Raw genomic sequence first — 15619 nt, forward strand, 5'->3', positions numbered from 1 at the left:
AGTGACGGGCAGAGAGAGAGACTCGTGTGTGATACTCAAGCCCTTTAACTTTGGGGGAAGATGTTTCGGGGGAAGTTTTCTAGTGGGCAGGATTTTTCCATGACTAGTGTTGAAGTCTTTCTAAAAATATGCCTTGCAGGGCTGTTTCAACTTTCTGGATCGCTCATCCGAACAATAACCTGATTAGTAATGCAGCTGCGGGCTCGCAGGTAAGTAATGTTAAATGCTTCTGGTTATGTGGTCTTCGCGTTGAGAAGTGTTCTGGTTTGTGGGGTTGTGATGTCATGGGGGACAGTCTAGCTCAGGCACGGGGCTGTGTTCTGGTAACTGCTCGTTTCACCGAAAGCGGAATATGGTTGAGATGGTCCTTTTGTTTCTTCTGCATCGTTCCTGCCAGTTAGTACCTGTGGGTGTGGTAAGACGGATGCCAGATGGAGGAAAAGAAGTGGGCTGATGTGTGGAGTTATCAGACCTTCCAGGTGCATTTTCGCTGGGTCGTGTGCCGTCTTTCTGGCTTCTCATTCAAGTTGTGCATGGCCGAATGCCTGATCATTTCAGTTTTTAGTTTTAATGAATGAGGAAAGCCTTAGCTTTTCTCTATGGGAATGGCTTGTTCCATAGTATCTTATGGCAGCAGTCATTCTGGTCAAGGTGGACATTCTTCTGTTTATTTATTTTATTTTATTTTTTAAGATTTTATTTATTTATTTGACAGAGATCTCAGGTAGGCAGAGAGGCAGGCAGAGAGAGAGGAGGAAGCAGGCTCCCTGCTGAGCAGAGAGCCCGATGCGGGGCTCGATCCCAGGACTCTGAGATCGTGACCTGAGCTGAAGGCAGAGGCCTTAACCCACTGAGCCACCCAGGTGCCCCTAGTTTTTTTTTAAGTTCTTATTTAGGGTTTCCTGTGTAGCTCAGTCAGTTAAGCCCTCTGCTTTCAGCTCAGGTCATGATCCCAGGGTTCTGAGATGGAGCCCCACATTGGGCTTCCTGCTTAGCGGAGAGCCTGCTTGTCTCTCTCCCTCTGCCTGCTGTCCCCCAGCCCCCGCTTTATTTATTTATTTGACAGAGAGAGAGATCACAAGTAGGCAGAGAGAGAGGGAGAGAGGAAAGCAGGCTCCCTGCTGAGCAGAGAGCCCGATACGAGGCTCGATCCCAGGACCCTGGGATCATGACCTGAGCGGAAGGCAGAGGATTTAACCCACTGAGCCACCCAGGAGCCCCAGAACATTCTTCTGTTTAATTCTTCTGTTTAAATGCAGGGATCATACACACTTAGGGGCTTCATCTACTTGGTAAAGCGGCTAAAATTAACTGTGTGCCTTGAATCATTTCAGATTCATGCCGACCCATAAGAATAACTTAAGAGAATAAATGAGCCATTTTGGGATGGCAGAAATGTCTCTTGGAGAAACTTGGGAGAGATTTACATTTATAATTGAGTGTGATTTGAAACTGTTGGAAAAGTGAGTCTTGAAGACATTATATACTATTATGATTATGTCTGTGCTATGCACTGTAGTACAGAAATAGGAGCTTTGCAGCAACACCTGCATATTCCTATTTATATATTTATATATATAAATATATTTATGATATATGATAAATATATCATATATAAATATATCTATATATAAATATATAAAAACAAAGTATTTATATATGATATACTTATCATATATAAATATATAAATGATATAAAATATATTTATGATATATAAATATAATATTTATATGATATATAAATATAATATACACACATATATTATATACACACATGTGTATATATTATACACACATATATTATATATAAATATTTAATATTATATACACATATATAATATATATTTAAAATCTATTAAATTTTTAAAAGGAAAGAGGTACCTAGCATTATTTCCCAGGACTGAGTGAAAGATTAGTGGAAGGGAGTATTTCTTCCAGATAATGAGAATATGGGCATCACGGGGTGATGGTGAAATTCACTTCTGTGATTTTCCTTAAAAACATAAAACATAAAATTCTTACTTACCAGGGCAGAGACCTGGACATTTAATCACTTCAGGTTTCCGTCCATTCATTTTTCGTCACATGTTTGCTGAGCATCTATCAAATTTGTGCCAAGAGTTTCTAATTAGAAGGTAGGTTTTGGGGCCGAGATGGCCACAGGCTTGATACACAGCCTCACCCTGGCTGGGATCATCTTCTGATTTGTGTTACATTTCAAATGAACAGAGCAAAGGTTCCTTTCAGCTCGTTTCAGAAGTCGTGGGTTCAAATGAAAGAAAATTGCAAATGGCTCATGAAACAATGTAAAGGGAGGTTGACACAAGCCCTTCCTGGGGCTCATGTGAGACACGAAGAAAGCCGGTCTCTCATTTCCCATTTTACATTCGTCCTTTTTCCTTTTCATTCTGCGAGTTCTTTCTTTTCTTTCTAGAAAAACCGTTCCAGTAAAACTCATGTTTTGGCAAGGGTTTACCTCCCCAAATAAATCAAACTCTTTCTTCTTGTACGTTTCCACTGCCTTTTACAAAGCTCCCTTTACCTGTTTTGACACCACAGTGTTTAGCAGGAAACAGCTGCTACCCCCTTGATGCCCCCCGCCCAACCCCCTTCCCAGACTCCATTGCATCCTAGGAGGGTTCGTGTCCCCGCTAAGCTTCTAGGGCTGTGGTATGGAGCCTCCAGGTCGTCTTCTGTGCTTTTTTTGTGCCCCAAAGAGTAGAGGAGGCACAAAAGTTTTTTCAGGGTAGTTTGTTTTATTAAGATCCATCTCTAAACTTTTATCATGGAAAAATGTTAAATATTGCTTTCCTTTTGGTGGGTAAGTATATATGCTTTCTGCTGTTCATCTCTCTATGCTTCTAAAAAACCTTATTTCTTATAATGGATGTAATACCTAATACATCTATTTTAGTTCCCTCTTTCCCATCAGACTATGAATTCTTTGAGAATAGGCTTACTCCATGCCTGGCACAGGGAAGCACTAAAGAAATGTTTGCCGAATATGGTCTCTCTGTAGCATACTTTTGGACTCTATGTTAAACTATGAACAACCTATTTAGTCAAAGTTCTATCACTTGAACTTGTCCTTCACATTGGGCTGGCTTTTCATTAAACTGTAAAATAAAACACTTGTCGTGGGGATTAAGACACTAATTTTGATTTTTATATCTCATTTTGAGTACCAAAAATTGTGAAAACTGCCCCGCTGCTCCTGTTCAGGCCAGTAATACCGAAAGTGAACAGACAGGATCCAGACTGAGACAGCATCCTGATTCATGCGTGTGGTGGTTTTTTTTCTTTGGCAAAAGTTTGCCTCGGGACAGGAAGAGCATTGGAGTTGTTTGAAAGAAGTCAGTGAGCTCTGCGTGTTGGCGGATAGTTGTTTAATGAGTATGACTCATTTATTGATCAGGTTTGGAGGTGGACAGAAAAACACTCACATGGCTAAAAGGCCGTGCTGTCCTGGTCACCTGGAAGGAAGGCAGGCTTGTTTGGTTCTAATAGTGCATAACTTTTGAAAGTAGATAATGCTGGAAAAGGTATATTTTGAATGAGTTTTGGTATCAGCCAATTATTTCTATCCAGGACTGCAAGTAGAATTAAATTTGTGTGTTTTTTTTAAAGCATGATTATGGTGACTTGGAGGGTGCTACATCGGTGCACAACTTTCGTAGTCTGTTCTAAGCCCGAAACAATGAAGAATTAGTGTTGAGAAGATTCAATTTGCTTATGAAGCACTTGGTTTTTTGAACATGTTTTCCTAAAGTGGCTTTATAAAATAAGGCTTTTAATGATCTTGCCCTTTTACTGACAGGATGCTGGAATATGGTATTTATTCCACAAGGAACCTACGGGGGAATCCAGTGGATTGCAGCTCTTAGCAAAACCAGAACTCACTCCATTGGGTATATTTTATAACAACAGAGTCCATTCAAATTTTAAGGTAGGTTCCTAGGTCTTAACAAAATCATTTCAGGTGATTTCCAAGGTGAAGGATGGAATGCTGAGAAATGCAGGTGAGAAATGACAGTTTTCAGTAAAACTTGTCATCGGAAAAAGTAATTTGGGATTAGATAAGCAGACCCGTAACCCTTCCACCCTGAGAGTTATGTACAGTATCCACAGGCATAGCACCAGCAGAACGCATGTGCATTCAGACTGAGTGATGAGAATGAGGGACTCGATCCCTGCGTCCACGCCCCCTCCCTCATTCCTTCCCCCTCCCCCCTCCCCGTCTTTCCAATCGTTAATATCATGTTTTAGGGATGTACACATTAGGTAAGAAGCATCCTTTCTCTCTGCTCCCAGTTCACAGTGTTGGTAGAGGTTCCTTTTGGGCATGTAATACTAATTACGTAGTAAAATATTACTTACCGTATTTGACCTGACATGAAATGATGCAGATCAAGTCAATAAAAGGCCACTTAGGAAGTCCAGGTTCCATGATATTCATCCCCCCCCCACCCCCCGCCCCGAGTATAACTATATTTGCCTCATTTTGTGCTCACAAGACATTTTGATTTTTTTTTAAATTTTTTTATTAACAAATAATGTATTATTAACCTCAGGGGTACAGGTCTATGAATCATAAGGCTTACACACTTCACAGCACTCACCATAGCACATACCCTCCCCAATGTCCATAACCCCACCACCATCTCCCTACCTTCCTCCCCACTGCAACCCTCAGTTTGTTTTGTGAGATTAAGAGTCTCCTAAGGTTTTTCTCCCTCCTGATCCCATCTTGTTTCATTTTTTCCTTCCCTACCCCCCAAACTCCCCACCTAAGGTACTTTGATATTTTCATTTATGCGATACAATGCCCAGATTCTTTACCCTGATATGAGCCACATCAAAATTCAATTAATACTTCCCATTTCCGATACGGAGAGGACCCTTTAAAAACCTAAGTGTGGTATAATTTGAAGAGTGGAATCACTTGAAGACTTGAGAGAGCAAAAAACCTTAGTCAGAATTATGTTTTTTTGTGAGCTGAGGAGCTGATTGAGGCTAATCATTGTTGAGAGTACCATTTCAAACTGGAAATCCTCAAAATTTTCTAATTATGGTGGTATAAAAAAACATCTCATTCTAATTAAATTTTTAATGTCCTATGACATGAGAACATGTAGTGATCTGTTAGCTCTAAGAATAGTAGATCTAAATAATAATCTAATAATGGTTAGGTTTTAACTTGTTTAATTTTGGGTTGACTGTCTGGAATAATACTTTGTAGCCAAGGGAAACAGAACCCTGGGAGCCCTCCGAGAGGAACCAGTGTTCTTTGGATCAGTCATAAAGAATAGCAACACTGACCCTTCTGTGGGTCCTCACTAAAAATCCTTATTTTTATCCTCACACCCATTCCCCTATCTCTATTTCACTGAATGGAAACCACTGGCCATGGGGATGGCCCAGACTTAGAACAGGAATCTTTTTTGCTCCCTTTCACTCACCCTTAGACATTTCCTTAAATACTAAAGCATATCGTACCTCTTAAAGAAGCCTTGCCCTATCCATTTTCCCCCGTTAACGGCTCCCACAAGTCTAGGTCACCTTAATTTTTCTTCTGGATTATTGGGGTCGTGTTCTACCTCGTCTCTTATCTCCCTTTTTGTCCCTTTCTTTTTTTAAAAAATTAATTAATTTAAATTCAAGTAACAAAGTGTATTATTCGTTTCAAAGGTGGAATTTAATGATTCATCAGCTGTATGTAACACCCAGTGGTCATTTCATCAAGTGCCTTCCTTAATGCCCACCACCCAGCTACCCCATTTCTGTCCCCTCGTAATCCATTAATCTGTCCTATTGGCAAGAGCGGTTACTTGCATTGCCTTTATTAAAAGTCCCGTTGAAGTGACTCTCATGTATCGACTGTGTTGTCCTCCATTTGCTTCTCTTCAGCCTTCTTTCTTACGTTTCCTCCCTCCTTACATTTCCTGTGAGTCCATCTGACACGTTTTTCTCAGATGCTCTCCCTCACCTCCAGGCTTTTTGTGCAAATGATACTCCTGAGCGCTTTCCCCTGGGCTCTTCAGCTGCTTCCCACCCAGTCCCCGTCCTTCATCCCAACCCATTCTTTAGTGTGGTTATGTCCTCCCCATCCTTCCTGGCTCAGCTTTAGGAGCTCCCTGCTTTGCGGGGACCTCCCCTGCAGCGCATGTCTCCCACCTGTGAGAAAGATCTCACTTGATGCCCCTCTCTGTGTTGCTCGAGCATCATCTGCTTCTTCGTCATGCGCTGATCATGCTGGATTGTAATTGTTTACTTAATGGCAATGTCTCCCTGCTAGTTTTTGTGCCAGCAACAGCAAAGACCATGCTTTCTTGTTAACGTACAATGCTCAGTGCCTCCCAGAAGACAGGCACTAAATAAATATTTGTTGAATGACTGAGTAAAATTAGATCAGGTAAAATGTCTGGTAAAGTTGCTGTTTGTTCCTTACCCCTCTTTTCGGTGGGTGTGAGAAGCTACAGCTAATTTTCATGAGTCTTTATGTACGTGTAGCTCTAACTTAGGATTCATATTCACTTCGGTCCCTTGTTGTTTCGCAGGCTGGCTTATTTATTGACAAAGGTGTCAAAACAACCAACGCCAGTTCGGCAGACCCAAGGGAGTACCTCTGTTTGGATAACAGTGCAAGGTAGAGTCATCCTTTGACCTCACGCTCCTGCCATATCTTGCCAAAGCAAAACTTCCTGAGTTAAGCCATTGTGCTCTCTTCACCAACACATTTAAACTAAAGCTTTCAATGTTTGCAGGAGAACATTGGGAAAACATTTCTTTCTGCTGTTCTAAGCCCCGTGGCTGGTTTGTTTGTTTTAAAATCTTACTGAGATGCCAAAGAAGTCAGTACTTTCTCCAGCTTTTCATAGTTGTAAATTGATGTGAAAGAGAGATGCGGAACGAGAAAGAAAAAGGAGAGAGAGAGATGCTGAAAACAGGGGCTACGATTGGCATAAAGTAGAATATGATTCACTGCAAAAACGAGCTAAGATGTTTTAGTGTCATTCCTGAAAACCAAGGCATGGAGAATTTATTGTTAGTGGTCAGAAGGGAACATTGCGTTGAATGTATTTCACAGGGAACTTGATGAGCAAGCTAGTTTGGTTCATTTGTCTGTAGGCTCAGAGTCCCATCATTGCTGGGCTCTGTATTACTCTCCTTTATAACCACAGAATGTGGTTGGAATAGGGAGAACATTTCAACACAGTTCTCTTACGTGCTATATGAGAGCCAAAATAAATAACGCGTCTCCAATGGAAATAAGAGTTTCTGGAAAAGAGATAGCAACTTAAAGTCCTATTCAGCAGAAACTGTGTATGTGTTATTTTCTGATACTTCAAGTTGACTGACCCACGTCCGGTTTTGGAGGGGTGCTAGATTTAATAGGCTCTGTTGATAGACATTTAAGAAAAAGATGCCAGGCCCTATTGTTCATGAGGGAGTAAGATAAGAGCCACACTGTAGGTCGGTGAGTGTGTTTAAGTGCGAGGCAGGATTCTTGCAACACATTAATAAGGCATGAGGTCAGGAGAAAACTGGGCAAAGTACAGTTAGTAAAATTACTCATCAGGATTCTTTAAAGGTCAAGTTGAGCCTGAAATATCTTCAGGCAACGATCAGATGGCATGTGAGAAGCCAAGAAACTATGGACATTATTTAAATAAAAGACAAGTCACTGGACTTCTAATAGCTGAGTAAGAAATGAAAAAGGGAAAGAGGAGATGAACTTAAAAGAGAAAAAGGAGCATAGAGATGAGAACCAACGATGAACCAAGAAGAGAATATTAACTGGCAAAACAAAGAAATCTTTGCTGGCAGGACACTCATGCTTTTTTTTTTTTTTTTTTTTTTAAGATTTTATTTATTTAGTTGACAGAGAGAGAGATCACAAGTAGGCAGAGAGGCAGGCAGAGAGAGAGGAGGAAACAGGCTCCCCGCGGAGTGAGCCGGATGCGGGGCTCGATCCCAGGACCCTGAGATCATGACCTGAGCCGAAGGCAGCGGCTTAATCCACTGAGCCACCCAGGCGCCCTGACACTCATGCTTTTTAAGAGTTTATTTTAACTGGTAGAACGAATAGTGTGTGGTTTACTTAGTACTAACAGAAGAATCCTTAACACAACACAGTTGACTCTCTTCCCTGCCCCCCAAAAATGATGTATGTGTGTATGATGGATGGACGAAAATATATTTTTCAGAATTCATTAGAATTCTGAATTAGTTCAGAATTAATTAGACTTGACAATAAAACAATTTACCCATAATGGCCTGGATAACACAGTGGGTATGTGTATATGATATTACGATGATGGTAGTTTTTTCTCTGCTCTTCATTATTTCTCTTGCCAGTTTATAAATGCATACATATTGGGAATTAGACTCCACTTGGAAGTTGTTATAGAAAAGAACTGATTATAGAAGATGAGTAATGAGACATTTGGCAGATGGTGTATACATTTAATTTTGTACAAACTAACGTGTAGGCTATGCCCGCATGCCTTCATGCAGTCCAGACATGAGTAAAAATGATAAAACTCTAACACAATGAATGAGTAGTAAGCCAGCCCATGAATTAATCTCTGGCTCATGGGATCCAGAAGATACTTAGTTTGTTCATCAGAGGGGAAGTTGACTCAACAGTTGATCAGATGAGCCTTGACTTGTGTCTTCAAGATGTGAAATGACAGGCATCCGTAGATGGGGAGGTGTAACCCAGGAGAACTCTTGGTTTGAGATTGGGACATTTCATCTAAGGGAATGAAAAAGCATGAAACCCAACTAGTCTTTAAAGCCAAGGGCAATTAAGGGAGGTTGGAAAGCGTGCTGAAAGCTCATGGATGACGATGATGAGAAACTGGGAACATTAATGATCATCTCCACACCAAGTGGGAAAGAGGTTGAAAATAAAGAGCGTCCAGGCAAGTGGTCAGCGATTGATTCTATGGATCGGAATTTGCGAAAGGACAAGATGAAGGCAGCAGTGTTGCTTTCCGATACTTTTTTTTTGGACTGATTTTAGCACATTGTATAGTTTTCTTTCCAGAACTCTTCCATCTGCTTGATATTATGTAAAGACTGTGAAGCTGGTGCCAGCAAGCACAAGGCTGGAGAGTAGGCGATAGCCTAGAGTCAGACTTTTCAGTCCTGAGGTCAGAGCTATTTAGCGTAAAAGGTCACATACACGGTCCAAGGGCGGATACAGTGCTTGCCAGACCGGTCTCCTGGGTTCCATTGTCTCCAGTCCTTTCACCATGTCGCAGCGAGTGACCAGTCTTTAAGAGAAAGTGAAATCTAGTTGTATCACTTCCTTGCTTCCCGGCTTCTGAAGACTTGCCATCACGTCCATCTGCCTGTCTGTCTTTCTGTTTATCCATCTACTTTATTGAGATAGTCGTAGCATGTCACTCAGCCTACTTAATGGATATAAGTCGGAGTTTGGGGATAGGTGCCCACCCATGAAACCATCACCATCGTCAGGGTCATAGACCTAGCCACCCTCCCGAAGTCTTCTCCGACCTCCTTTATGGTTTTAAAAATTTAAGAATATTTTTTATGTATATGTGGTACGAAGAATTTACCCTAAGATCTTAGTCTCTTAGCAAATGTTAAGTGCGCAATAGAGGATTATTAGCTGTGGGCACAATGCTGTATGGTAGATCCTTAGAATTCATTTATTTTGCACAGGGGCACCTGAGTGGCTCAGTTGGTTACGTGTCTGACTTGATTTTTGGCTCAGGTCATGATCTCAGGGTCACGAGATCAAGCCTCATGTGGGGCTCTTGCTGAACGAGGAGACTTGGGATTCTCTCCCTCTCCCTCTGCCTCTCTCAACCTTGGCACGTGCACACATGCTGGCTCTCAAAAAAATTAGAATTTATCTTGCATAACCAAAACTTTGTGCCCTTTGGCCATCACGCGCCTGTGTCCCCCCAGGCCCTCACAGCCGTTATTCTCTTGTCTGCTTTTCCCACTGCATTTAGAATAAAGAACCGTATCCTTGCTGGGCACATGCTTAACTCTCTATCCTCTGCCCCATGCTTTTTGTTTTTCTTTTCTTTTTTCCTTTTTTTAAGATTTTATTTATTTAGTAGAGAGAGAGAGAGAGCACAAGCAGGGGGAGCAGCAGGCAGAGGGAGAAGTAGGCTTTCTGCAGGGCTCCATCCCAGGAACCCCCGGGATCATGACCTGAGCCGAAGGTAGACGCTTAAGTGACTGAGCCGCCCAGGTGCCCCTGCTCTATGGTGTTTACTCTCCAGCCAGCTGGCTTGTTCTCTGATTGTGCCAAGGTCAGCCATGCCTAAGGAGCTTAGGCTTCTTCTCCGATCACAGCCCCTACTGTGTGCCAGCAACCAAGGTAGTGGCATTTCAGCAATTGGTATTTGCTGACTGCATGCTTAAAAATCTCAGACTGGGGGCGCCTGGGTGGCTCAGTGGGTTAAAGCCTCTGCCTTCGGCTCAGGTCATGATCTCAGGGTCCTGGGATCGAGCCCCACATCGGGCTCTCTGCACCGCGGGGAGCCTGCTTCCTCCTCTCTCTCTGCCTGCCTCTCTGCCTGCCTCTCTGCCTAGTTGTGATTTCTCTCTGTCAAATAAATAAAATATATTAAAAAAAAAAAAATCTCAGACTGGGCGCCTGGGTGTCTCAGTCATTGAGCATCTGTCTTCGGCTCAGGTCGTCATCCCAGGGTCCTGGGATCGAGCCCCACATCCGGCTCCCTGCTTCGTGGGAAACGAGCTTCTCCCTCTTCCACTCCCCCTGCTTGTGTTCCCTTTCTCGCTGTCTCTCTGTCAAATAAATAAATAAATCTTTAAAAAAAAAAACTCAGGCTGCTAAATTGGTTTTTGAAAAGCTGTCTAGTTGTCCCTCCCCCACCATCCCCAAGCTTTGTAAGATTAAGATAGAAATGATCTTAAAAAAAAAAAAATAGGTGACCTTACGGAATTATTTATTCAGTTTGTTATAAGGGACAGTTTTTTACACCAATTTTTGGACTTTTTTATTAAGGTCCTTGTAAGTGGGGACACCCAGGTGGCTCAGTCAGTTGAGTATCTGCCTTTGGCTCAGGTCATGATCCCCTGGTCCTGGGATCAAGTTCCACATCCTTGATTAGCAGGGAGCCTGCTTCTCCCTCTGCCTGCTGTTCCCCCTGCTTGTGTGCTTGCTCTCTCTCTGACAAATAAAATCTTTAAGGGAAAAAAAAAAGTCCTTGTAAGTGTTCCCGAAGGAAGAGAATAAAAGAGGTAAAATTCAGTCTCTGTAATGAATAAGTTAATTAAACACAATCTGTCTTAAATTAGACATGTTTAAAAATCTTGAACTAGTTTTATCACTGTATCTAAAACATTTTCACGGGCGCCTGGGTGGCTCAGTGGGTTAAGCCTCTGTCTTTGGCTCAGGTCCATGATCTCAGGGTCCTGGGATCGAGTCCCATGTGAGGCTCTCTGCTCAGCAGGGAGCCTGCCTCCTCCACCCCCCCCTCGCCCCCGCTGCCTGCCTCTCTGCCTACTTGTGATCTCTCTCTGTCTGTCAAAATAAATAAATAAAATCTTAAAAAAAATTTTTTTTCACCAGCATGCAACTCACATCATATTCCAGTTCACATATATGAATGTAGAAGTAGCTGATGAATTTATTCAGTATGTTTGTATTAGTGTCGTGTAGATTAAGAATTTGTGAAAACATACCAGATTTCCCGGTCGGAGAGTTTGTTTGTTTGGAAATGGTTTTAGTGTTCAGAATGGTTTAGTGTTTAGTGTTTAGAATGTTCTGCAGTATCCGAGTCTATAATATAAGTTGATTTAAAAAAAATAAGAAGTTATGAAAAGTAGTTCTCTGGAATCTTATGTAAACAAAATTTTTTGTCAATATCTAAAATACCAATAATGAGTTTATAAGTTGTGCCTTAAGATTTTGTTTGTTTGTTTTGGTCAAATATAAATCCTGCCTTTTGACACTTAAGCTTACAATTGTAAATAGTTGGTTTGCAATGCTTTTTTAAAAAACTTTTTTTTTTTTTTTTAAACCCCAAGGTTTAGGCCTCATCAGGATGCAGACCCTGAAAAGCCACGTGTTGCTGCTTTCATTGACAGGCTCATTTCTTTTAAAAATAATGATAATGGAGCTTGGGTCCGAGGAGGAGACATTGTCGTTCAGAATTCAGCGTAGGTATTCTCTGCAAAGTCATTGTCTTATAACACTGATGTATGCACAAATTTATTTTCCAGTGTATCTATTTATCAAGTCTTTTAAAAAATAAAAAAACCCGGTGTACTGAAAGTACAGTGATACTTTCTGGACTTCTAATATTAGTACTATTATTATTTTTGAGTATGTTTATTTTTAGTAACCTCCACCCTCGATAATGGGGCTCGAACTCACAATCCTGAGATCAGGAGTTGCGTACTCTTCTGCCTGGGCCGGCCAGGTGCCCCTGGAATCATATTATTGTTCCTAATAGCCAGGGTGAGTGCTGAGGAAGTAAGCTCACGCTCATAGACGGCGAATGTTTGGAATCGTCTCATTCCACTGCTTTTATTGGAACTGAACCCGTCTGGTGACATGAGGGTTTTTTGATGAGATTGAACAGAAACTGGGGCTTTAACTTGATAGAACAAACCTGGTCTATGTCAGAGAGCTAAATAAAGATTTTGAAACTACCTGGATTTCTTTCCTTTGCTTTTGGAAACTCAGAAGTTTTCCTGATGCTCCTTCACTGCCATTCAAAACAGAAGTTGTGAATTCCACCTTAGTAAGTCTGTTGACTTATGTCTTAACATGACTTGAGGCAGTAAGCATCTTGCTTTTTTCCCATTTTTATAATTTTAGGAGAAGTCTTGATGTACGTTGAGCTAAGACTTGGTGTTCGAGAGTCTAGAAAAACATGTTTTTTCTGGCTGGCACTCATGTTAGCTCCTTGGCATTTTACCGTCACCTCTGACTTTCATGGTGCAAAAAAATAATTTTGTATGAAGTCTGTAGAAGTAGCTTAGGTACTAGTGTTGAAAAATTTGAAGAGGATACTATGATCTAATTGTTTAAAAAATAATTACGAAAATAACAGTGACAACTCACATTACAGGCTGCTTATTCTGTGCCAGGCACTGTTCTAAAGGGGCAGAATTAATTAGGATGTTTAATGCCCTCATCAACTCTGACCAGCAGGGTTATGTTATTGCTATAACTTGTAGGTGAGCAAACTGAGGGAGAGTCGGGCCGGTCATTTGCCCACGGTCATACAAGGTCACGCAGGTTCCCACAGCCAGTAACTGGCAAAGCTAGGATTTGAACCGGGTACCTTCTCTGTGGAGTCTGTGCGTTTAGCTGGTGGGAAGCGAGATGCTTTCTGTGGTCTTCTGTGGAAGCTTCTGGATTTCCTGAAACTTGAATACTGAGAGAAATGATCTCTTATTACATGAGATGGTAAATTAAATGTTCTTTTATTTTCTTCTCTTACAGATTTGCAGATAATGGAATAGGGCTGACCTTTGCCAGGTTTGTAATCACTTTGGAAATACTTCCTCTATTATTTTATTTTATTTTATTTTATTTTTTTTAATTTTTTTAAAGATTTTATTTATTTTAATTGATAGAGATCACAAGTAGGCAGAGAGGCAGACAGAGAGAGAGGAAGGGAAGCAGGCTCCCTGCTGAGCAGAGAGCCCGATGCGGGACTCGATCCCAGGACCCTGAGATCATGACCTGAGCCGAAGGCAGCGGCTCAACCCACTGAGCCACCCAGGCGCCCCTCCTCTATTATTTTAAAGCTATAAGGTACAATAGCCTGGGTATTTGTTTTTGTTTTTACTGGATAGGACATAGAAGTGTTCTATCATTGTGTTAGCATTAAAGAAAAAACAACAACAACAAAACAACACCCCACTTCCTGATACCACTAGAGGCCAAAAATACATTTTTCTTAATTAATAGAATTTGTACCACAGTTGGAGGTTAATATAGCTGGAATTCCATAGAAAGGTTGGCCCGTCATATTTTTTGTTCGGAAGAAAACGCTTGAGGGGCGCCTGGTTGGCTCAGTCAGTTAAGCATCTGCCTTTGGCTCAGGTCATGATCCCAGGGTCCTAGGATCGAGTCCCACATCAGGGCTCTCTACTCAGCAGGGAGCCTCCCCCCCCCACCTCTGCCTGCCATTCCCCCTTTTTGTGTTCTCTCTTTGTCAAATAAATAAATGAAATCTTAAAAAAAAAAAAAAAACAAGGAGAAGAAAACACTTGAGAAGAAGGGAATAACGGGAACATATTAAATAACTTCTTTATTAGAAGCTGTTCTAACTTTGCAGTGACCTCAAAGACCTGAACTTCTTATGGAACAGTTATTTTGGCTGCTGTCGTGAACATGCTTGCCCTCGAACTGTTACATTCTTGGCAGGTTCATTCTCCCATGTGCAGTGCTGTTGATTGAGACTGTGAAATGCGATTTCGTTTGTTTACTCCACAACCCATGTATTGATTTCTGTGAGGTATGCTCAGTTTAGAAGGACTTTTTGATGACTTGATAATATGCATTTGAAAAAGCTCCTGGCTGCTTTGAAGACTAGCTTTTTCAGCTGTAACTTGCCTTTTTTTTTTTTTTTTAAGATTTTATTTATTGGGGCGCCTGGGTGGCTCGGTGGATTAAAGCCTCTTCCTTCGGCTTAGGTCATGATACCAGGGTCATGGGATCGAGCCCCGCATCGGGCTCTCTGCTCCGCAGGGAGCCTGCTTCCTCCTCTCTCTCTGCTTGCCTTTCTGCCTAGTTGTGATTTCTCTCTGTCAAATAAATAAAATATTAAAAAAAAGAGATTTTATTTATTTATTTGTCTCAAGGAGAGAGACCACTTATGTGAGAGTAGCAGGCAGAGGGAGAAGCAGGCTCCCCATTGAGCAGGGAGCCTGACACGGGGACTTGATCCCAGAACCCTGGGGTCCTTGTCTGAGCTGAAGGCAGACGCCTAACCGACTGAGCCACCCAGGCTCAGTCTGAGAGTCAGTTTTATCTGAGAGTCAGTTTAAATCTCCTGGAAAGAGGAGGGTAATGTTTATGCTCATTTTCACAGCGATGGAAGCTTCCCAAGTGATGAAGGCTCCAGCCAGGAGGTATCCGAATCTCTCTTTGTTGGGGAGAGCAGGAATTACGGCTTCCAGGGTGGTCAGAACAAGTATGTGGGCATTGGAGGGATAGACCAGAAGCCCCGGACCCTGCCTCGGAACAGGTAAGCATTGCTTTAGTAGCGGACGGTTATATTTGAACAACAAATGAAAACCCAACCCTCTGGAAGCTTCTGTAGTAATCGTGGGTGGATTGGTTCCCACCGTGCCGCTCTTCCCACCTTATCTAATTACCACTACTATTATTTTTGGTATTATCGCTATTACTGTTGTGTATAGTATCTTCTGGAATTCTGGAGCATTAATGATCGAACGCTTTATAGATTTCATTATCAACTGTTTAAACGAAGGAAGCTATCTCATTTTTCATTCCTTGCATGAGGCCTGATAAAAGCTGCTGATTTTTTTGTTTTCTTCTTTCTTAAGCCACAGAAAGTTGGCCAAACTGTAAACTATGAAATGAGGTCACTTTTGCCTCAATCTGTGAGGTTGGTTTGCAGAAAAA

General features: G+C 41.7%; 1 protein-coding gene across 3 annotated transcripts in view; it reads left to right on the forward strand.

Annotated features, from left to right (window-relative positions):
* The window catches only part of CEMIP2 (cell migration inducing hyaluronidase 2), a 98253-nt gene that overhangs the window by 56500 nt on the left and 26134 nt on the right, over positions 1-15619 (forward strand). For all 3 annotated transcript variants that reach the window (XM_046022385.1, XM_046022384.1, XM_046022383.1), the window contains 6 exons: positions 140-209; positions 3818-3946; positions 6558-6646; positions 12040-12171; positions 13466-13501; positions 15063-15218. In XM_046022385.1, the coding sequence (XP_045878341.1) occupies positions 140-209; positions 3818-3946; positions 6558-6646; positions 12040-12171; positions 13466-13501; positions 15063-15218 (612 nt within the window). The remainder of the gene's footprint in view (positions 1-139; positions 210-3817; positions 3947-6557; positions 6647-12039; positions 12172-13465; positions 13502-15062; positions 15219-15619) is intronic.

This window comes from Meles meles, chromosome 11 (genome assembly GCF_922984935.1).
Source record: "Meles meles chromosome 11, mMelMel3.1 paternal haplotype, whole genome shotgun sequence".
NCBI classification, from domain to species: Eukaryota; Metazoa; Chordata; class Mammalia; order Carnivora; family Mustelidae; genus Meles; species Meles meles.